The 22186-nt window shown below is 46.6% G+C and overlaps 1 protein-coding gene across 6 annotated transcripts in view; it reads left to right on the top strand.

The window, feature by feature from the left end:
- Positions 1-21430, top strand: part of cald1a (caldesmon 1a) — a 63282-nt gene extending 41852 nt beyond the window's left edge. For 3 of the 6 annotated variants that reach the window (XM_025007761.2, XM_017424835.2, XM_017424836.2), the window contains exons 3-15: positions 4293-4430; positions 5501-5879; positions 6057-6254; positions 8013-8125; positions 9305-9572; positions 10402-10539; positions 14260-14303; positions 14397-14472; positions 15222-15356; positions 15455-15550; positions 16347-16415; positions 17803-17839; positions 18991-21430. In XM_025007761.2, the coding sequence (XP_024863529.1) occupies positions 4293-4430; positions 5501-5879; positions 6057-6254; positions 8013-8125; positions 9305-9572; positions 10402-10539; positions 14260-14303; positions 14397-14472; positions 15222-15356; positions 15455-15550; positions 16347-16415; positions 17803-17839; positions 18991-19004 (1705 nt within the window). In that variant the 3' untranslated portion in view covers positions 19005-21430. Of the gene's footprint in view, positions 1-4292; positions 4431-5500; positions 5880-6056; positions 6255-8012; positions 8126-9304; positions 9573-10401; positions 10540-14259; positions 14304-14396; positions 14473-15221; positions 15357-15454; positions 15551-16346; positions 16416-16692; positions 16738-17802; positions 17840-18990 lie in introns of all 6 variants that reach the window. The other 3 variants (XR_005234381.1, XM_025007762.2, XM_025007763.2) reach the window with 3 other exon arrangements.
- The last annotated feature ends 756 nt before the right edge of the window (positions 21431-22186 follow it).

Here is a 22186-nt window from a genome sequence, read left to right on the forward strand (position 1 = left end):
GGAGGGAGGTTCTGTGGGCCAGCGGTAGGAAGGGAAACAATCCAGAGAGGCCAGCGTGGGAATGGGTCAGCATTTCTGACAGCCCGGTCCGATCCTCCACCCCGCCATCGCCCTCCCCTCCGCCCCTCCCTCCCTTCGCTCCGTCTCTCCCCCCTCCCTCGCCGTGGAGGGTTGAAGAAGTCTTTTCTCATGGGCTTTTTCCCAAAATGTTTTCGCTGACATTTCTGAGATATTTCTTCGCAAAGAAAATATTTGGACATTTTTCTCCCTAATAAGCCGACTAATGGCGAAGCCGTGTCTGGAGTCAGCTGTTTGGGAACGTAGCGTCCGCTCTGAAACTTCCTCTAGAGGAATGCACGTCGCCCGCCGCCTTCCATGTTTTCAACGACGTTCTGCACAGCCTCACGAGCTGCGAGTGACTCTCAGCTACTACCGCGCCAAATTCGAGCTCAACATCTGCAAAACTGGCTGGGTTATAGACGTGCTTGCATACTCTCATATTCATTGGCTGTGGCGGCCATCTTGAATCGGACTGACTCCAAAAGTCAATCAGTTGTAGATGTGCATCCAGCGACCACTTCCTGAAAAGTTTCGACAAAATCCACTCAGCGGTTCATGAGATATTTTGCTAACAGACAAACTAGGATGAGTCCAACAGTTAAAGCTGAAGTTCTCAGCTCAGGTCGTGCGGAACGTGTTCCACCTGGAGTACAGGTTGTGAATCACTCTCAGCTACAAGCACACCGAGTTTGAGCTCGATATCTGTGAGTCTGACCTAGTTGGAGCTGTTTTTGTGACGGTTAAGGTCAATTAGCTGTGGCGGCCATCTTGAATCGAGTAGGCTCCAAAAGCTTCCTGAAAGTTTCCTTAAAATCCACTCTGTGGTTTGAGATATTTTGCAAAGAAAAAAACATTGATCAGAAAAACTGTAGGACGCTCTGGTTTCCCCCCCGAACAGAAATGTTAAAGTAAAAAAAAAAAAGTCTGATCTCTTCTGTTTCTTTCTTCACGTTCTGCGTTCGGTTTCCAAGAAAACGCCCATCTGTTGCTCGCAAACCCGACCCTAGCTGCAGAACTTCAGCTGCGGCCGCCCATCACTTCGTACAGGAAGAGTCGAGCAGCGATAAAAATCAACAGATTAGTCGTTTTTCCATTATTGCTCACACCCTTTCCTTCCCTTTTTTCATTTCCCGCGTCTCCTTTTTCTCCCTGCTCCCCGATCCGCTCGCTCCTCCTGCCTCCGCCTCATATTTCTGTCAGTATGCTGATAGAGTTTGGGGGGCCTCGGTAAGGAAAGGGGATATTAAATCAGGGCTTCGCTCCTGGTGTGTGTGTGTGTGTCTCCAGCCGGGCCTGTGATTGGCAGGAATGCTAATTCAGCTTTTAGGAGTTTGTTCTCGTCTCCTGCTGGGGAATCTTTAACCCTGAGATCGTCGCCGTCGTCAGCGCCGCCAAGGACTCTTTTGTTCCGTTTTTAGCTGCGTGTCGTTGCCTGTTTCTCATGACACACCGTGCCGTTTCTGGGACGGATTGGTCCCGTGGGAGTTGTGGCAGTTGTTTCACTGCTTTTTTTAAAAAAAAATTATTTATTTTAAAAAAAACATCATGTTAGCTGCAAGAAAATAAACAAATTTTCAGCGTTTTAAGCAGCCAGTTTTTGTCTGTATGGTTTACAGAAGTGTATTGTAGACCCTGCACATTATTTCACACCATCCTTGGCAGCAGCCCCCACTCTTATGATGTAATCTACTGGAGTTTTTGTTATTATTTGTGATCAGGTGGTTTTTAGACGTGGACATTCAAGGCTAAAGTCCTAAATTTTTTCTGTCAGAGGAGAGGGGTTGGGTTGCAGTTATAAAATACAGCTCGAGCCCTCTAGAATTTATGGAAACTAAATTGAGAAATGTTCAGAACTGGTTTTACAAGCCTGGGACAAAATTGAGAAGTGTTTAAGACAGGTTAGAAACTCCTGCGATAAAATTGAGAAGGGTTTGAGACACCTGGGACAAAATTGAGAAGGGTTTGAGACACCTGGGACAAAATGGAGAAGGGTGTGAGACACCTGGGATAAAATTGAGAAGAGTTTGAGACATCTTAGACCAGATCGAGAAGGGTTTGAGACACCTTAGACCAGATTGAGAAGGGTTTGAGACACCTGGGACAAAATTGAGAAGAGTTTGAGACACCTGGGACAAGATTGAGAGGGGTTTGAGACACCTGGGATAAAATTGAGAAGAGTTTGAGACACCTGGGACAAAATTGAGAAGGGTTTGAGACACCTGGGATAAAATTGAGAAGGGTTTGAGACACCTGGGATAAAATTGAGAAGAGTTTGAGACATCTTAGACCAGATCGAGAAGGGTTTGAGACACCTTAGACCAGATTGAGAAGGGTTTGAGACACCTGGGACAAAATTGAGAAGAGTTTGAGACACCTGGGACAAGATTGAGAAGGGTTTGAAACACCTGGGACCAGATTGAGAAGGGTTTGAGACACCTGGGACAAGATTGAGAAGGGTTTGAGACACCTGGGACAAAATTGAGAAGAGTTTGAGACACCTTGGACAAAATAAGAAGGGTTTGAGACACCTTGGACAAAATAAGAAGGGTTTGAGACACCTGGGACATAATTAAGAAGAGTTTGAGACACCTGGCTAACAGAATTAGCAGCACATGTCTGTGCACCTGAAGCCTCTTTCATCAGATGGTCTTCTGCTGATACTTTTAGGACAAAAACGATTTCCAGACAAATTTGAAGATTGTTTTAGATCAAAATGCCCGTCCCTGTTTGACAGATTTGTCCAGTCGCTGCATTTTTCCCCTTTATCCTTCGTCCGGACCTCTTCCCGCTCCGTCTGTCCAGTTCTCCAAAGCCGAACACACGTGTGAAGCATCGCCTGACGTCGCAGACTTCCCCGTCCCATCGGTCTGGCTGGGGCGTTAGCACATTCATCTCCTCTGTTATGACAGCATCTCACATCTGAGGGAGAAACCGGAGACGGAGGCTGGAAAGAAACGAAGACCGGGGAGAATTTATTTAAAAAAAAAACAACCAAAAAAAACGCCTTGTTCACAAGCTGTAAAACCTCACCACACATGTTGCAATTACCATGCGACGGCACGCTTGGCTGGCCGGCCTCAAAGGCTGCGATCTGAGGTAGCTGGGGGGGTGGAGGTCAGCCGCGGGCGGCGCTGATGAAGCGTGGAGCTCGGTTGTCAGGCGAACAGAAAAAAAAAAAAACGATGAGCAAAAAATCTTGTTTAGCTTCATAGTTTATGATAATAAAAATTAACGTTCTGTGCCAGATGTGCCAAAGTTCAGAAGAAAAACTGCGTATCGCGTTTAAAAATTTAAAAATCTGACTTGGAATCCCAGAAAAAAAAAGTCTGAACTTGCTGCTTTAATCAAAGTAGCTCTGTGGCTTCAGTCTGTAAACATCTGTTAGCAAAATATCTCACGAACCACAGGACAGATTTTGCTGAAACCTTTAAGAGAATAACCATAGTGTTTGGAGTCAACCTGAATAAAGATGGCCGCCACAGCCAACTAGCCCAGTCGTATCAGCAGTAGCTGAGGCTGATCCCAAACACACGTTCGGAACGCTAACAGGTCGTTTCACGCCGTTACCCGTTTGGATTCTGTTAGCAAAACATCTCGGGAACGAGCGGGGATGGATTTTAGTGACGCCTTCTGGAAGTAATCGTCGGTTTTTACGTTTGGGACCGATTTGCTTTCAGGGTCGGTCCGATTCAAGATGGCCGCCACAGCTAACCGTCGTGGGCGAGCAGGAAAATGGCTCTGAGCGCTCCTCGAGTCCTTCTCCTTCACCCGGCTTCGGCTCCTTCCGCTCACGTCAGCACAAACTGAGAGAGTTTTCGCAGAGCGGAATATTTCATTTGAGAAGTTTTTGAAGGAATCCGATTGGCTGAATTCAGCGCGAGCAAAGTTTCCGTCGTAACTCTGGCCGGATCGGGACGAGGCAGAAACTCTCATCCTCGGCCGAGCTCCGGAGCCACTTTTTATCAGCTCGTGAAAACTGCAGCCATGATAAGCGGTATTAGTTGTCTCCCAGCTGACAGGTCAGCTCGATAAGAGAAAGAAGGGAGGTGGGGGGGTCGAGAAGAAAGGGAGAAACAGAAGCCCGAAGCAAATCCATCAGCTTCGGTCACCATGGTGATTACAGTTCAATTCCAGAAATCCTTCCCTCTGAAGTTTTCTAACTTCAATGTTTAACCGAGGACGAGGACAGAACGTGTCCTTTTTTGACCCCCCCCCCTGCTCTTTTCCTTCAGGATGCTGAGGAACGACGATGACGAGGAGGAGGCCGCCCGCGAGAGGAGGCGCAGGGAGCGCCAGGAGCGGCTGAGGAGAAGGGAGAGCGAGGAGCCCAGCAGCCAGCCGGAGAACCAGGTCGTCACCAACAGCCACAGGTGATGCTCGGGCCGCCGTTTCCCCTCTGCTGCAGGTTTTAGAGGGAAATGTTGTCCCGTTCTGGTCTGTAGAGGGTTCTAGCTGCTCTACAGTCCTGGGTCTCTGATGGATTCTTTGTTTTCATGATGCATCAGATGTTTTCAGCTGGTGAGAGGTCTGGACTGCAGGCAGGTCAGTTCAGCTCCTGGACTCTTCTTCTATGAAGCCGTGCTGTTAGAATGGAGGCTGTTTGTGGTTTAACATCGTCCTGCAGAAATCTGCAAGACCTTCCCTGAAAAAGACGTCATCTGGAGGGAACTATATGTTGTTTCTGCATTGATGGAACCTTTTCAGAGGCACTAATGCACCCCCATACCATCAGAGAGGCAGGCTTTGATAACAGGCTGGATAGTTTGGACCCGTCTGACCTCAGAACAGTTCTCCTCTTTGGTCCAGAGAAGACGGCAGCGTTTCTGGATGGTGTTCACATCTGGCTGCTTCTCTGCCTGATAGAGCTTTAAGCAGCATCTGTGGACGGCACGGTGAGCTGTGTTTACAGACGACGATCTGTGGAAGTGTTCCTGAGCAGAACAGAACCAGAACCTGGGCCAGTGTTGACGTTCGGCCTTGACCTTTGACCTCAGAGATAATATGAACTGCAGACACAGCGTTCTGAACCTCTGCCCATCTCTACTTCTGACAGATTCAGCCTCTAAAATGCTCTTTTTATCCTCAGCCCTCTTACTGATCTGTTGTCAGTTAACCTAATTAATCACTAAACGTTCCTCCAGATGTTTCTTCTTCTCGTCCCTCTACTTTTTACTTTTGTAAGGTCTTTTTTTCAAATGTTGCAGCCGTCAAATTAAAAAAGTTGTGCTTTTTCTTAGTGTAAACATTTGATGTTTCCTGTGTTCCACTGTGAATAAAATATGAGTTTGAGGATCGTGAATTCTGCTTTTATTTCCGTTTTACACGACGTCTCAGTTTCTGTTCCTTCAGGTTGAGTAAAACCCCTCCTGTCAAGAAAAGTGGTTAAATCAGCCTCTCTGCCTTTTTTAAACATGTTCCTCCTCTTTTCTTCCTCCCTTAGCGTGACAGAGTCGGTGTCCGTGAGCAGCTCCTCCTCCTCCTACGCCGGCGGCGGAGACGACGAGGACCAGGCCCTGCTGGACCGCATGGCCAAACGGGAGGAGCGGCGGCAGAGGCGCATGAAGGAGGCGCTGGAGAGGCAGCGGCAGCTGGAGCCCGACGCCACGGAGGCCGCCGAGGAGGAGAGGCCCTCCTCCTGGCGCCGGGGGCGTTCCCGCGACAGCTTGGACGAAGAGGAGAAGGCGCCGGCGGCGAACAGCGTGAAGCCGGAGGAGCCCAAAGAGGAAGAGGAGGCTGCTCCGGAGAGAAAGGAGGAGGAGGAGGAGCAGAAAGTGGAAGCTGAGGAAAACAAACTGAGGAGGTCCAACCTAAGAGAGCAGGTGAGCTTCACTCGTCTCCGTCATCGAGTCGAGCTTGGAAATTGTTTTTTCGCGCCTGTCAGGAACTGCAAATGTGCCGCTTGTTTCTGCAGGCTGCAACAGAAGGTACGGCCGTTGGATGCGCCTCCTCGAGCCGTGCCTCCTAGAGCTGCTGTAACCCTTTTTCTTTCCTCCCAGGAGCTCGCCGAAGACGATACGGTAGTCAGTGAGGGTTCAAATCAGGCCCGGTCAGCAAACTCGCAGGCCGAGGAGGCCGCCGTAGCATCAGGGGAAGACGAAGAGGTACCCGAGGATGAGAATGTAGATAAGCCCACAGAGAGCGAGCCTTTGTTACTCAGACATGAGGAAAAGTGTGAGGTATCTGAGGATAATGAGGTATCAAACATTCGGTAAGAGCTTCAGTAGACGTGTGATGCACGGCTTTCACCATCAACCTAACGCTCTCCGGGTAATTTCAGTGTTCAGATCTGTCACGAGAACATAAGACTCCTGATCATTAGTATTGTATTAACTAATAATAATAATAAAAGGAGCTGAGTGGGCGGGGCAAAATTCAGAGAGAAATCTCAGAAATCCCTAAAAATCTCAGACATTTTCTTATGTTCAAAAGTCATAAACTTGAAGGAAAACAGTCACCAGTATTCTTTGATGTTGTGAAAACTGTAAAAATGTGGCGTAAAGCCAACTTTTCCGAGATGAAATACAAAAAGAACGTTAATATTGTAAAGCGAGAGAGAAAAATAGTGAAACTGTCTGGGATTTTTAGTCTTAAATTTACCAAGAAAAACTTGTTTTATCATGGCTAAATTGTTACATATGCATGAAAAACAGGTTGTTTTTTCTAAATAAAGTTGCCTTTTTGAATACAAGGACAGCAGAAGATTCTCAGGGATGTATTTGAGAAATTTATGGGGGAAAAAAACTAATTTATTAAAAACAAAACGGGCGTCTATGGCTGCGTTTCTACAAATTTGAGGGTTTTTTCCCATAAATTCCCTTAAAACTTTGACTTGATTCTCAGAAATCTTTAGCCCCCCCCCACAAATCTATCATTTAACAAGTAAAAGTCCATTTTTTAATGCTAAATGTAAGACCCCCTCTCAGTTTCCAACACGCCATTGCCCGTTTCGTCGAGCCGGACGCTGAAATTACCCGAGCACCTCGTGTCTGCGGTGTGATTTAACCGAGCCCGTGTTTGACCCGGCGTGCTGGTGTTTTTTTTCCTCCTTAACCGGCGACGCTCCACAGAGTGTTTTCTGCCCGCCTTCCACCTCAGCGGCACGTCGCATTTCAGTGACTGCGCTCCCGAACGACTCACTGAAGCCGCGGCGCCGAGCGGAAAAAACTAAAACGATGTGAGAATAACTGAGACAGACGGTTGTGTGCAAAGCCAGTCAAAGGTTTTAGACTCCAAGTGTCCCCCGGTACAACGTGAAGATATATATATATATATATATATATATATATATAATGTGTGTGTGTGTATTTAAACCATCTACCATATTTATTTAAGGGGACTAGCGTGATCCGGGTCCATAAAAGGGACCAAGTTTACCAGCTCCAGTTGGGCGTGTCCTCAGGCTGCAGCGGAAGCGCTAAAGCTAGCTGCAGCCGCCGCTATTCGTGCTCGCTAACAACCGTAGACAGCGACACAAATAACTTTGTAACGCAAAATTGACAACAATGAAAAATGTTTGCATGAACCGCTAAGAAATGTTTGTCTACGTTCGAGCTAGCTGTTAGCTCGTCGGCCATCTACGGCAGGTAAGATATTGCTTACTCAGCACTTCCAGCCTTCTTCTTCATTCTGCTCCAATTTACTTTCTATGTTGGATTTTTTTGTTGTTGTTTTATATTTTTGAGATTTGACTGCCTTTGCACACAATGACCGTCTGTAAAACTCAGTTTTTGATGGACGGAAGTTAAAAATGGACCTCCGTCCGGTCGGAGACACCAGTGGGATCGGTCTGGAGTGGACGCAGTGAGATGCAACTTCCTTTTTGTTGTTGTTGTTGTTCTCGGTTTCAGCACTCGTTCTCTCTGTCAGCACGGTGTTCAGTCACGTGATCGCCCTCACGTCCCGCCGCCCCTGTCCTCACTGCCGCCGCTTGTTTTTGTGTTGCGGACACACAGGTGGACGAGAGACGGGGCTATAAGGAGGACAGGGAGGATCAGTGGAAGCACAACGGAGGGCTGGACGAGGAGGCGGAGCCTAAACAGCACAGGAAACCCGAGAGGACCCCCAGGTACGCCCGAGTGTCCCGTTCTCACTCTGAGACCTTTAAAGGACTCTTTTATTACCTGTGTCATTGGATTTAGTTCCCAGTCAGCTGAAGGTGAATAAAAATCCAGAATAATTACCTGATAGCGGTTGTTTTCAGGTTCATTGATAAAATATAAAAACTTAAAAAGTTACCGTTAATCTCTCAATTTCTGACAAGAACCCGGAAGTTGAAGATGGAACTGGACTAATCTACCCCCCGTCCAAATCTCGTCCCAGCCCCTCCATGTAAACAACCATGGTAGTGTGTGGGGAAGTGGGCGGGGCTTAAAGCTCCACGTCTTGACTGCACAGACTCTGGTTCCAAAAATCCAACCTGGCAGCTCCCAGAAAACAGGATCTCGTGGCTTCGACCCCAAACTACGCAAGACAACAGGTCATCTAGTCTGTCCGTTAAAAATTAGCGTATTTTCTTACAGTCCGGCGTGGCCGTCAGTCGCAGCCCGGCGGGGTTCAGGCGCGAGTTCGCCGATTGGTCCTCTCGGTGTCTGGGCTAGCTGCTCTTAGCAAATCCAGTGAATCCCAATGGATTTCTGTAGTGTGTTGTTATATTAGCCGGACGGCACCGTCTGCGTGAGACTGGATTACAAGTGACCACCACCCGAGGCAGCCATATTGGATTCTGAAGCGGAAGGCCGGTCAGGAATCTCTAATCTCTTTCTGACTTCACGCTCGGAAACGTCAGCTTCCAAACACAAACGGAGCCCGCCCCCTTTCTTATTCGCTCATCAGCTCATCTCCCCGCTTTCCCGAAGGTTCTGGGTCGTTTAAAACGTGACACCTCCGACCTGGGGGGGGGACATTTTTAGACTGTATGTCCTCCCTGGGTTGTTTTGACCCTGCTTCCTGCGGCTGAAACGCAAAAATGCTAGAAATCAAACCAGATTTAGCAGATCCGTCCCGAGGCTTCTGGAGGAAGCATTTTAAAGCGGACCTGAATGCGATTTCCAAGCGAACACGTCCTGTTTGTCGAGCATTCGGCTGTAAACGAACCCGCTGAGCTGTAATCTCATCAGAGCGAAGGCGGTTGTGTTTGTGTGCGTCCTGCGAGAGAAAACTCCTCAAGTGTGTGTTTAAATATTCAGCACGGATCAAATGTCAAGCGTCGCCCCGCGTCTGTGTTTTTCTTTTGTGTGTGTCTCAGCCGCGGCAGCGTGCGCTCCCCCGAGGCGGCGGCGGGCGACGAGCAGGACGAGGACGCCCGCCTGGAGGCCGAGCGCAAGCTGGAGAAGCTGAAGCGCCGCCGCGATGACGCCGAGAGCGAGGAGTTCGAGCGGATGCGGCAGAAGCAGCAGGAGGCCGAGGCCGAGCTGGAGGAGCTGAAGAGGAAGAGGGAGGAGAGGAGGAAGGTGCTGGAGGAGGAGGAGCGCCAGCGCAAGCAGGAGGAGGCCGAGAAGAAAGCCAGGGAGGAGGTGACTTCTCCTTTTCTCTCCTCGCCGCTTTGAGCGTTTTAAAACCGTCGCGTCGCCGCTCACATCTGTCCGTGTCCTAAAACAGCCTCACCTTTCCGGATGTCAGACACGATCCCTTCCCGTCCCCGCCCAAATGGGAGGCGGCGTTTCTTTTCTTTTTTTTGTTTCTTTCTCTCGTCACCGCCGCTCGCCCCGGGTTCCCCTCGTTGTTGACGTTGGCTCAGAACGTGGCGGCCCGTCTCTCGCTGCTCTGCCACTCCTGTGTGATGGTAATGAGGCCTTTTGGTAAGTAATTAAAAGATGGCCCACAGATACACGGAGACTAATTAACCACGACAAGGAAGCCGGAGACGGCTGACATTCTGCCAACCGCCACCTATTGTCTAATTGTTATTTTAGCTGTTTGTGCTGTTGCTTTGCCATAATGGGCCCTTTTACCGAGGCAGGCAGCAGCTGTAAATAAGAATATGTTCAGAGTGACTGAACCGGTCAGGAACCTGCCTCAATCAGTCTGTTAGCAAAATATCCCGTGAATTAACACACGGATTCGAATGAAAGTCTTCTAAAGTAGTCCCTGCGTGAACATCTACAGCTGATTAACTTTTGGAGTCGGTCCGATTCAAGATGTCCGCCGCAGCTCATCGAATTTACCCGACTCAGAAACGTCTGTAACTCGGTCGCTTTAACAGACATCGAGCGCAGATTTGGTGCGGTAGTAGCTGAGAGTCGTTCACGGCGCACGGTCGAACACGACGTTACCTCCGAGGCTTCCGGCTCCCCGGTGGCAGGGTCAACTGATCGGCCCCCGGTCTCGACTTTCTCCCCCCAGGAGGAGAAGAGGAAGATGAAGGAGGAGATCGAGAAGCGAAGAGCGGAGGCTGCCGAGAAGAGGCAGAAGGCGGAGGACACGGTGGACGGGGAGGGCAAACCGTTCAAGTGCGTCAGCCCCCGCGGCTCCTCTCTGAAGGTGAGTTCACAGCCTCGCACCTCCAGCATCTTCTAAGACCGTTAGTAAATATCTTACCTGCTTCAGATAACTCTTTGCTCGACCTCGCTTTGATGAAAAAAAACACCACAATTGTGTCGCCAAATGGATCCGCCCAAGCATCCAGAAATCACAGCATCTAACTCTAAATCTAAACAACGTTGATGATTTCAGAAAGTTTTCTCGTTACGTGATTGATTGGAATCGCGACTTCAACAGAAACAAAACTTAAGTTTATTAAAGACTCTCTGTGGGTGGGGTAAGACGTAACACATTAAAAAATAAGTTTTTCCCAAAATGGCCGCAGTTAAAACCTGTTAACTCTGATGATGCAACATGACGTATGTTTCTGTTTTGTTGACAAAAGTTGGCAACAAATACGAAACAATTCCAAGACAAAATGAATGTTTTTCCACTATTTTTTTGGTAATAGTTGTAAAACATGGTTAGAAGTTCAAGTTTTATCAACAAAAGGAGGAACTGTGCGTGCTGTTGTCGTCTTACGTGTCGTAAGACGGGACGCGTCCTCGTACGGCGCTGTCCGCCGGTCCATCCGTCCATCTGTGTGCTCCAACTCTGCAACCGTGAAACAATGGAGTATCAAACTGTGCAGCTGGGCACCTCATAGGTCAAGGGTGATCCCTATTGATTTCCAGGTCCAGCTCCAGCGTTCACATCCAACTAATTTTAAAAAATGGTCAAACCCTTTTATTACGTAGATCAGGGGTGGGCAGTCCTGGTCCCTCTTTGGGCCCCCATCCTCCATGTTTTACTTGTTCCTCTGCTCCAACACACATGATTTAAATCAGTGGGTGATTGACTTATTCTGGGTTATTCCTGCAGGAAGTGCTGGAATTGCTACAGCTAGCTGCTACAGCTGCTATTTTTATAAATAAATAACCACAAAGCTGAGTAAAAAAACATGTAGCGGAAAAATTGACGGTAACTAAACGGTCAAAGAGCTATCTGCAACAGGTAAGATACTGATCGTTTATAGCCTTTCTGCCAAGCCGTAAAAGATCCAAACTGCAGCTTTAACCCTAAATGTTGACGAGTTATCTACGAGATGGGACGAACCGAGACAGAAATGTGCGAAAAACAAAGAAAAGCAGGAAAATCGTCTCGTGTTGTTGTTGAAACGGCGGCGAACCGATCGGAGCGAGTCCTCTGCGGCCCGTAGAGCTGTCACTGTGAAGGAATGTTTAATTAACTCCGATGTGAATAAACGTTTCCAGTGTTGCTGAAGTTCAACTCCCACGCCCTGAAACTCGAGGGGGATTTTCAGCCAGTGGAGAAAATCTAATTAGAGGCGTTTAGTCGCGTCAGCCAGTCGGTCCTTGGACTTTGTGTTGATTGTGGTTTGTTTTGTCTATAATTTTCACGTTTCGTGGATTCAGCCTTACTTTGTCATCCTGTTCACTGTAGGTACTGTTGTTAAAGTGTGTGTGTTTGTGTGTGTGTGTGTCTGCAGTGTCACAAATGGCTGTTTTCGGAGTTTCAAGCCTCCTGGTTTGTGTGTAAATGTTGAATTGTGGCGTCACTTCACACACAATTTAACATCTGTTTGCTGTCGAGGTTGGAGGCCACGAAAGGCGGGAAAATCCCGCGTTTTCCTGTGTGTTTGTTTGTGTCTGTTAGCAAAATATCTCATTTGCCACCAGTCAGATTTTAACGAAACTCTCGGGGATTAATTATTAGATGTGAACCTACAACTGATTGACTTGGTGAGTCAGCCGCGGCGAACACAAAAGTGGCTTTCAGTCTGACTTTTTCACAGATGTCGAGCTGGAATTTGGTGTGGTAGTAGCTGAGGGTCAGCCCCAACGTGTACTCTGAGCACCAACGGATCAAACGAGATCTTTCTTTGATTCGTAGATCTTCTTTGGGGACAACAGAACAGAGTTTACTAGCATATTTAGCTAACATTGGACAACGAGCAGCTAGCTAGCTCGTTTAACAGAAGTTGTTTTCCTCTTTTAAGTTTCAAATTGTCAAGAAATGTTTTTTTTTTTTTTAAGTTGTTGTCCTTATCTGTAATCAGTGGGCCACGGATCAAAACCAGAAACGGGACTTTTTCTGCGTTTGCGTTGAACTTTCAGATCTTCGCTGAGCTGCTTTGGACGTTTTTTTCCCCTCTGTGAAAAAAAAAACTGAAACAAAATAAAATAAAATTCTGTCCAGGCAAAAACAAAAAAAATGAGACCGAAAAAAAAAAGGTTGGAACACGGTTGAAAAGGTTTGTGTGGCCTCAAGCGGAGTTCCATCAGACGTGGAAAAACCGGAGACGTTTTTTTACCGTTTTCTTCACGTTATGTGATAATGGACTCGTACGAAAGGTTTAAAGTCTTTGTTTCCTTGAAACATTAAAGTGAAAACGCCATCTACGTAGAAAAATAAATAAATCATCTTTGCGTTCCTCCGTTGTTGAATTTATAGCCGGTATCATCCGGTTTATGGGTCCTGTCGTGTTGGATTTTTGGAACCAGAGTCTGCTCACTTTGGTCTCAAGGCTGTAAGCTCCTCCCACTCCCCCCAGCCCAATTAAATGTAAAAAATTTAAACACATACGGCAGCCTGCCTTCAAATTCTCCATCTTAAAAGCCTGAAAATGATCCGGAGTTTGTTGAAATTTGGCGATTTATTTCCGGGCAACAAGCTAGTTTTGTTTATGGGAACGCTGGTCTGAAAACTTAACGTTTATCGTCCCGGAGTGTCTCTGGGAATTCCAGACGTATATTTTAAAACTGGAATCCCCAGGGAACAAAATGACAGCAAACTTTATACAAAGGGATTTCCCGAATTGTATAAATTTGTTTTTTTTAACCTAAAAACTCCATTTTTGTGTAAATAAAGAGGTGTAAAACACCAGAATGTTTGTTTTGAAGCATATCTGCGTTCAACGGTGGCTGACCAAAAAAAGAAAAGTACCAAAATGCTAACATGTAGCGGGATTTATTAACGATGATTGATCTGTTCGGCTTTAAACATTTTAATTGTTTCGATCGACTCTTTCGACGTATGAAGAGTGTCTCCGTAAACCAGCTCAGGGGAAAAAATCTGTCTGCTTTTTTGTCACTCACAAACAAATTGAACAATTTCCTGCTCAATTTCTGTGCCGAGTGAATTTCATGGCTCAGTAACGCCTGTCAGAAGCCTATTTTAGATTTCAGAAGCATCGAGAACGATTGAGAATGTACACCATTTTGTTTTGTTTTTGCCTGGCGGCTGCTGTTGTGTTCCTCCTGTTACGAGCTGCCGGTGGAAGAGCTCTCCTTGGCGTTATCGGCCGAGGATGGGGAGGTGATTACTGGATCTGCGCTCGGATGGCCGAGCGTTGGAGGACGGGGGAATTTCCTGTCCGAGGCTACATCGGGGGAAACGCCCACGTTCGGTAGCAGCCGAGCGCTTCAGGAAAAAAAAAAGGGGGGAAAGAGGACCCTTTCTTTTTTTAAATTTAGCCCCGTTTCTTTTGTCCCCGTCTTAAAGCCTCTCGGCTCGTATCGTAAACAGTCCTCCCAGATTCCCACAGTCTCACGGCGAGGATCGGAAGCGGCTCGCCGTGTTTTGCTTGTGCTTGTGTGTGCATGCTGCGGCGGCGGGGTCGCGCTTTGTGTTGTTTTCACACGCTTATCAGTCAGTTCTGACAGAAAACGGCAGATAAAAACGAAAGCCAAGCGTCTATAACTGAGACTCTGTTTACAGATCGGAGAGAGAGCAGAGTTCCTGAACAAGTCGGCTCAGAAAAGGTAAAAAAAACAAAAAAAAAAGGAATCTAAATATGAAGCTTGAAGTCTGCAGAGGGACGTGTGAGTGTTTAATCTGTGGTTTGTCCTCCACAGCGCGGTGAAGGCGTCCCATTCCCCCGTGGTGTCCAAGATCGACAACCGGCTGGAGCAGTACACCTCGGCTGCTCAGGTGAGCAGGGAGACCCTCGGCATCCTGGGACCTTTTTTTGCTCCGGCGCTCCGATGGATCCAGAGACTCAGCCGTTCGTTTTGTCCCCGAGCTTTTTCACTTTTCCACTTCTGTTGACGTCGAGCCGAACAGGAAAGCTTAAACGTTTCGGACCAAGGTTCTGTGAAGAAGCAGGCAGTATCTTACCTGCTGTAGATGACGTTTGGGTTGTCCGGGCTGACGTACGCCACAGTGGGTCCTTCTCCTCATGGCGGTTTATTTAGATGCCAGCTTTCACCTCACTGCCGCCGCCATTTTTTTTGTTTGTTTATTTTCGCTCTTTTGTTTTCATTTTAAAACGACTCCCAGCTGTTCAGACGGAACAATATTTAAACTCTAAAAAAGAAATGATGCCATCAGGTGTGCATTAAAGTGTTATTCTGCTCAAAATATATCCATTTTTAGCTTCCTTTTCTATCCTTTTATTGGTTTTCAACATTAAAATACAAAAAAGCAAACATTAATTTACAGAAGCTGACAGAAAAATGTCTGTTCTCTTGCGGAAGTGCTACAGTCAGCTGCTGCTGCAAGTTACTAGTGAGTCTGATGTAAATAATCTAAATTTTTTGGGAATGTTTTGTCTCTAACAGGACAAAAATCCTTTAATCCAGCTCAGTTCTAGTTAGTGTTGTTCCGTCTGGACCGATGAGCTCCTGGCTAGTCCGGACGGATCAGTCTGGGTTTCAGCTCGTCCTCTTTGTCCCCCGCAGAGAGAAAACAAGGAGTCCCGGTCTCCTCGCGGCGCCATTTCCGACCTCCCCCTGGTCACTGACGTCCGAAACATCAAGAGCATGTGGGAGAAGGGCGACGTGTTCAGCTCGCCCGGGAGCGGCGGCGCGTTCAAGGTGAGAAACAAAACGGGGCCGTTCGTCTTCTAACACCTCTCTGTACGACTCCGAGAGGAAATCCCTGCACGGGTGACCTTTGACCTCTGTCCAAACAGGAAGCAGCTGTGATAAAGACGGGCGTGGCGGGCCGCATCAACGACTGGCTGAACAAAACCCCCGAGGGCGGCAAGACGTCAGGAGGAAGGCCAGCGGTAGGTCGAACGTGTACCGTCCAGCTTCGTTTCCAGCTTTTTTTTCTAAATCTCTGCTTTTTCATTCAGTTACGTCTTCAAACAATCAGGTTTTAGAAGAAAAAATAGGAATCTGTAACTTTTACCAAGTAGTTCGGTCACATCCGGATTCTGTCCAGCTGCTGCGTCGACATAATCCTGAAAACATTTTGTTTTACCTTTTTTTTTTTTTTTTTATAATTTAGAATTTTATGGCAAAGTTGGAGCAAGAAAAGGCTGGAAAAGTGGGGGAGGGTTTTCCAACTAATCAGGTTAATTAACAACAGTTCAGGAAGAGGATTGGGGATAAGAAAAATATATTTTCGAGGCTGAATCTGTCTGAAGTGAAGATGGGCGGAGCTTCACCGGTCTGACAAAGAACTGCATCTGAAAATGGTGGAACAGCTTCAGAATAAAGTTCCTCCGTGGAAACTTAGATTCTGAGTATCTCATCAGCTCCAGCTGATCGTATCTGGAGAGACCTCTGAGGTCAAAGGTCAAGGCTGAAGGTTGGATGGTCGTGATCTTCAGGGTCCATCAGAGCAGAACGGGACAAAAATCCCTCTAAAACCTCCAGCAGTTGCTCTGCTAAGCATGTTTTTCTTGCCATCAGATTCAAAATTATCTTATTTTTTTCACCCCCCCAAAGGGCGGGAGCTTTAACCTTCCTATCCTGACTGAGTCCTCCTGCCGCCGCTTCTTCTTCTTCTACAACTCACTCAGCTGTCCCACTTTGTCCCTGCCTCTCGTTTCTTCCTCTGATCCCCCCTCCCAACAGGACCTGAAGCCCGTCGACGTCACCAACAAGCGGAGTCTATGGGAGAACAAAGGCGCCTCTCCGGCAAAGGTACGGATCCCGCCTCGCCTCGCCGTCTAGAAACGGGGAACGAGAGATTTGCGGGGCTTTTAGAGCCGCCAGATCGGAACGAGGCCAAGTGAGCGTTACGACACCCTGAAGTATGTCCAGATGAGGTTTTAACGGTGCCAAAGTGGTTTGTGGGCTTGGAAGGCTCGTCTTTGGTTTCAGTCGACAGAATGTTTTCCTACAGGGGGGGAGGGAGGGGGGGAGCTGGGAGCGTCGGCCGTCGGAATAACATCCACTTGTGTTTGTTTTGGTTTTAAAGAACTCTCATAGCTAGCTGACCTGAGCCTTCAGTCTGGAATAAGAGGTAACGGAGCAATTATTGATCCCCGTTTTTTCCCGGAATGACCCCCCGCTCCCTTTCTGTCACCGGTGGCAGCTGCGTTCCGTCGCGCTCCGTTCGGACGCTGCTGCTGCGGCTTGTTTCGCTCGAGGTTCCGTCTGAAACCGGATATTTATTCGTGCCTGTGACCAATAAATATCAGGTCGGCATCGGGAGCTCGGGCTCGCTGCGACACGCGTCCACGTTTCCGTCCTGGCTGTGTCACTGCACCGTTCCCGACGCTTCATTCGCTTCACTTTTTGTCGCCAAAACGCAAAATTTTTCTGTGTTTTTTAACCAATCAGAGCCCCTGCTCGGTTGTGCCACAGTTGCTTGATGTTTCAGGTTTTTAAAGTGGATTTGTGGACCAGCTCTAATCAACATCTTACCTGTTGTAGATGGCCGTTCGAACCACCTCAGTTTGCCTGATTATGACCGGCGTGATGAGCTAACGGCTAGTCCGCGCGGCGCCGCTTTCAAAGTGGATCGCTGCCGTCTCAAAATAACTCTGTTTTATAAACCCGGTCAGTTTCGTCTGATTCTGTTGATCGGACAGAAATAATAAAACCTTCCTGCAGGAAGTGCCTCAGGCTGCACAGGAAGTGCTACAGTTAGCTCATCTGCCACCATCATTACATCGTTTAATCATTTTTGCAACCACTCGTTGCTGTTTTTTGTCCGTTTTTACTTCCTGTAAAGCACCGTGAGTCACTGTGCTGTCAAAAAAGTGTTTTATAAATAAAGTTTGATTGATTGAAAGGCTGTAGACTGCATAAAAAAAAAACTGAAGACGCTGTAAAGGTTTATAAAACGGCGCTGAGGTGAACTGCGACGGCAGCGATCCTCTTCGGTCCGTCTGGTCAGAATTATGGGCTGTTTAAGGGGCCGTCTGCAGCAGGTAAGATACTGATTGTTCAGAGCCTCTCCACAGAACCCTGCTTCAGAACATTGTGACAAAGAGTGTCAATAATTCACCCTGAGGTCGTCCGGGGATGACTTCAACTAACTTTGTCTCCATCTTTGCTCCTTTTGAACCTCCCTGTGTTCCAGATGGCGGACAGGGCGGAGACCAAATCTGTCGCCAACGGTGAGTTTTTGTTGTTGTTTTCAACCAATCAGATCTGTGGGTGTGAACTCAGAAGTCAGTTTGTTTTCGGTGCAGCGTCGCTTAGCCTAAGTCTGCGGAGAAATGTCCTCCGTTCAGCGCGGACATCTGGGAGCGTGGCCGCGGCGTACCCGGCCGGGGAGCGACGGCGCGACCTTCCCGCCGCCCGCCCGTTTGTCAGCGAGGCTTTGATTTATTCGGCGCCATGTGTCCTGGCTCCGGTGACCGGGGCCGCGGCAGTTTGGCCTTTGGTTCGACTCCACGGCGTTTCAGGGCGCTGCCTAAACGACGCGCGCTATTTTAAAAGCCAGACGGGAGCGTGGGTTGGCGGGGGAGACGTTTCGGCCTTGACGGATTCTGGACATGTCGACATAATGTTCAGGGCACATGATGACACACACACACACACACACACCCTCCCCCCTTCTTCTAACGTACTCAGCTGCCGATCTGACGCCACTCAAACCTCTCAGCTTTTTTTTTTTTTCTCGCGCGCACGGCTCCACTCTCGTCGCTCTCTGGCCCGATGAGTGTTAGAAGCGGCGCTCCTGCCAGGCGGCGTTGTCACATTAATGGCTGGCATGTTGGAGATTAGGGCCCCGTTTGGCTCCGGCTTAGAGGATGACGGAGGATTTGTACAGATTTCGGATTTCTCGCCCTCACTCGGCTGCAGGACTCCGGAGACATTCGACACCACGACTTCACAGCTTCCACCGCCGCCGCTCGCTTAACTCTCAGATTTCTGACCAGCTTGCCGAAGGTTAGTTTGGCGTTCGAACCATAAAACGTTAAAGCGGACAGAGTGTCTCGACTCTCAACGGTAGAACGGTTGCTTTAATTTGACCCCCGTGTCCAAAGATTGTCGCCGCTCACACACACCTGACTGCACCTGCAGTGCTCACACACACACCTGACTGCACCTGCAGCGCTCACACACACACCTGACTGCACCTGCAGCGCTCACACACACACACAAATGAGGACACGAAAAATGTCCTCATATTTCCATAGGTCCTGATAGTGAAGGGTGTGTTATCATAAAAATGTCCTTATATGCCATTAAAACAAGTACACCTACACACACACACACCTGATTGCAGCTGCAGCGCTGATGGACTTGTTCTGTCTTTCAGGTATGGGACACTAATGTCCTAAAGGAGCCACCTACAGCTGAGGACCACGACAATCCAAGACTCTTCCTTTGATTTTTAAAATGTTTTTTTTTTATTGTTTTGCTTTTTTGACCAAATAATGATCCCAGAAGAGGGAACACACACACACACACACACACACACACAGAGGCCACAGAGTGACAGGAGTCCTCGCACTGTACTGAAACACCATCAGCAGATTATTGTAGGGTTGCCATGTATAGTGCCTTTGCACAAGAAGTTTTTTCTGTGTTAAAATAAATGCTGTGAAATCCGAACATTTACGATTACTGAAATCGTGTGAAACATTTTCAAAATGAGAAGAAATCAAGGCCCCGTCTATAATACTCCGGATAATTTTTAAAAACAAATGGGTTTTTTTGGGGTATTTTTTTTCCACACAGTTATAACAAAAACGCTGAAATACCCACGGCCCCCACTAGGTGGCGAGAGCAACCATATTAAAGGCATATTAAAAGGCAGAGAAAGATCACAGCTCAACTGTCGTTGTGGTACGAAGTCACGCTGGGCTTGTACCGTTAACCGGAAATAAAAATTTAACTTGGCATCCAGTGTGGAGCCTGAAGAATCAGACGCGTTTCTTTTAGCCTCAGAGCTAACTGAAACTAAATGCATTTTTAAGAAAAAAAAAAAACGTATTTGAACATTCAGCCGGAAGGTAAGAAGTAATGAATCAACAGTAACCGATATCTGGAAAGCAAAGCAGATTCATCCCATTTGTTTACATGGAGGGGGTGGGGCTTAAAATTTGCTCTGCAGGCAGCCACTGGGGAGCACTCGTTCGTCCTTTAAGTCCCGCCCCCTCCATGGAAATGAACGGAGCCGTGCACTTGATAACAAACAAACCTACCTTCAAACTTTGTTTTTATATTATTTCTCCATCACGTTTAGCTGTAATCAGTTATTTCGTGCTGAAAAGAAAAAAAACAACATGGCTGCTTGCGTAAACAAGACCTTTCGGCTTTGATTGTCAACCCGTGGCGGCGAGTTATGGTGTAAATTTTACAACTGGAAAACACCGTTTCGCGTGTCGACAAAACGCAACAGAAAATCTGTTTTATTTTTTAAAAATATCCGCAGTTTTGTTGGCTGGGCCGTAAGTTTTGTGCTCCATAAATAAAGAAACTAAAAACCTGAATTAAAGTTTCCACATTCCAAAGAGAAGGGGTGAAACCAGTTCCCCCTCCCTCTTACAGATAAATTTCCATCTCCTTTTCTTATTTTTTTGTTTTTACTATTTATATTTAAAGAGAAAGCTTCAACACATTGCTATTTTTATTCAACATTCACCTGTTCAGGATAGAAATATAAGCACCTCTAGATTTTAGCTGATTTCACTTTTATTATGTCTTAACAATAGAGCAGCGATGGTCTGAGTAATATAAGTTAGCACATGTGATGTTTTGAATATCATAAAGTATCATTTATAACACTTTTTATACTCGTAACAAAAGGTATTTTTTTTGCTTTTTCTAGTATCCGGATCTTTTCACCAACAGGCAGTTAAATGAGGAGGTGATGGGAGCGTCGAATATTCAGAAGGCTATTATGATTTTTATTATCCTTTCGTGTCCTTTATTTTTTTTTTATTTAATTTTTTTAATGTGGTTTATCTTATCCAGCTGTTTTATTTGTCGATCACTTTAAAACGAGACCAACTCTTCGAACATTCCCCCTGAAACGGTGCCTTTGCTGCTTAAAGCTTTCAGGTTGTGTTTATGTTTTTTTTGTAAGGAATCTTTGCGAATCGGCCGACGTCTTTGCGTCCCGCCTGCACGGTTGTTCCTCTAACTCCTTGTTTTTTTTTTGTAAAATTCAAAGCACGCAGAGTAAAACCAGGGTTAGCCCGAGCACACGAAAACCCTCCTGCCGTACGATTGCAAACGGAAGCGTCACACCGGCGGGCGGGATGCTTCTGAGACGTACGGTTTTTCGATTTTTTTATTCTAATTTTTTGTTTTGTTTGTTCGCCGACGTGCTCTGGAGCGGCTCTCCGGCTTCGGGCGCGGACGCGTACGGTTTGTCGGGGCATTAAATTGATTAACGTTACTGCTCAAAGAGTCTGACAATCACATTCCACGGCTCCTGAAAAGAGCAGGGGAGCCTGACCAAAAGAGTTTCAAGAGTGAATTAATGTGACATTTGTTTTAATACAGTGGTTTTTACTATGCTGTATTTTTTTATAACCTTGTGTCCATTTGTTGTTTCTTTTTTTATTCTTTTTGTTCAGTTTTTTTTTTTTTTTTACCTAGGCACTTGTTTGTGTAGCGCTAAGCCTATGCACAACACATTTGTACCTGTATCTACTCTCTCTCCCAATGTCATAAAACATTTCAAGTGGATGAATGTTTTTATCATTGTATCCTTAACTCAGCAGCAGCAATAAAGACATTGAGATATTCCAAACCGTGTCCTTTTCGTTACTCTTGTACGAGCCGCATCATTTACCCCGTACGTTGTGAGGAAACTGTTGAAATGGAGCATATTGTGTTTATTTACAGCATTTCTTCTTTTTTTTCCAGGACTCAGCAAATAAGCAAGAAAGATTTGTATAGGTACTGTGCACCAATACGAAACACTCACCCTTCAAGAAATTGTATTAAGTTAATCTAAAATTAAAGAAAGCGCCAAACTTTGAAAGCGTATTTGAAACCTCACCACTTACAGATCCATTGTTGTGCCATGATATTTCTACCATAAACAGCTAATATTACTTTTTTTTCCTTGGCAAACATTTTAACTTGTAACAGCAGAAGGATAATTGATGTCAGTTTTATTCTTAAAGCATGACGGTGAAAAAAATCTTTAAAGAAATAACCTAAGTGCCCGACACCATTTATAATTTAACACATGCTGCAAAGTTAGCTAGCTAACACTACCGTGGAAGTATTTTGCTTCATTAACTCTAAGACAAACATGTTAGAACTGCACAGATCTATAAAATGTCTGATTACTGTAAAATCGTATAATTCTGCTTTGGCCCCTGACTGAACATGATTAATGGACAATAAAAAACTTTTCCTTAACCAGCTATTTTTTAGCTTTTTGCGCTAGCTCGCTACATGATTATTACCAGATAATGTTGTATGCTACAAACATTTATAAAATGAGACATTAAAGTAAAATCCATGGTTTTGTCCTGCTGTAGGCCTTAAGT

The sequence above is a fragment of the Kryptolebias marmoratus genome, linkage group LG18, assembly GCF_001649575.2.
Source record: "Kryptolebias marmoratus isolate JLee-2015 linkage group LG18, ASM164957v2, whole genome shotgun sequence".
In the NCBI taxonomy this organism is placed as follows: domain Eukaryota; kingdom Metazoa; phylum Chordata; class Actinopteri; order Cyprinodontiformes; family Rivulidae; genus Kryptolebias; species Kryptolebias marmoratus.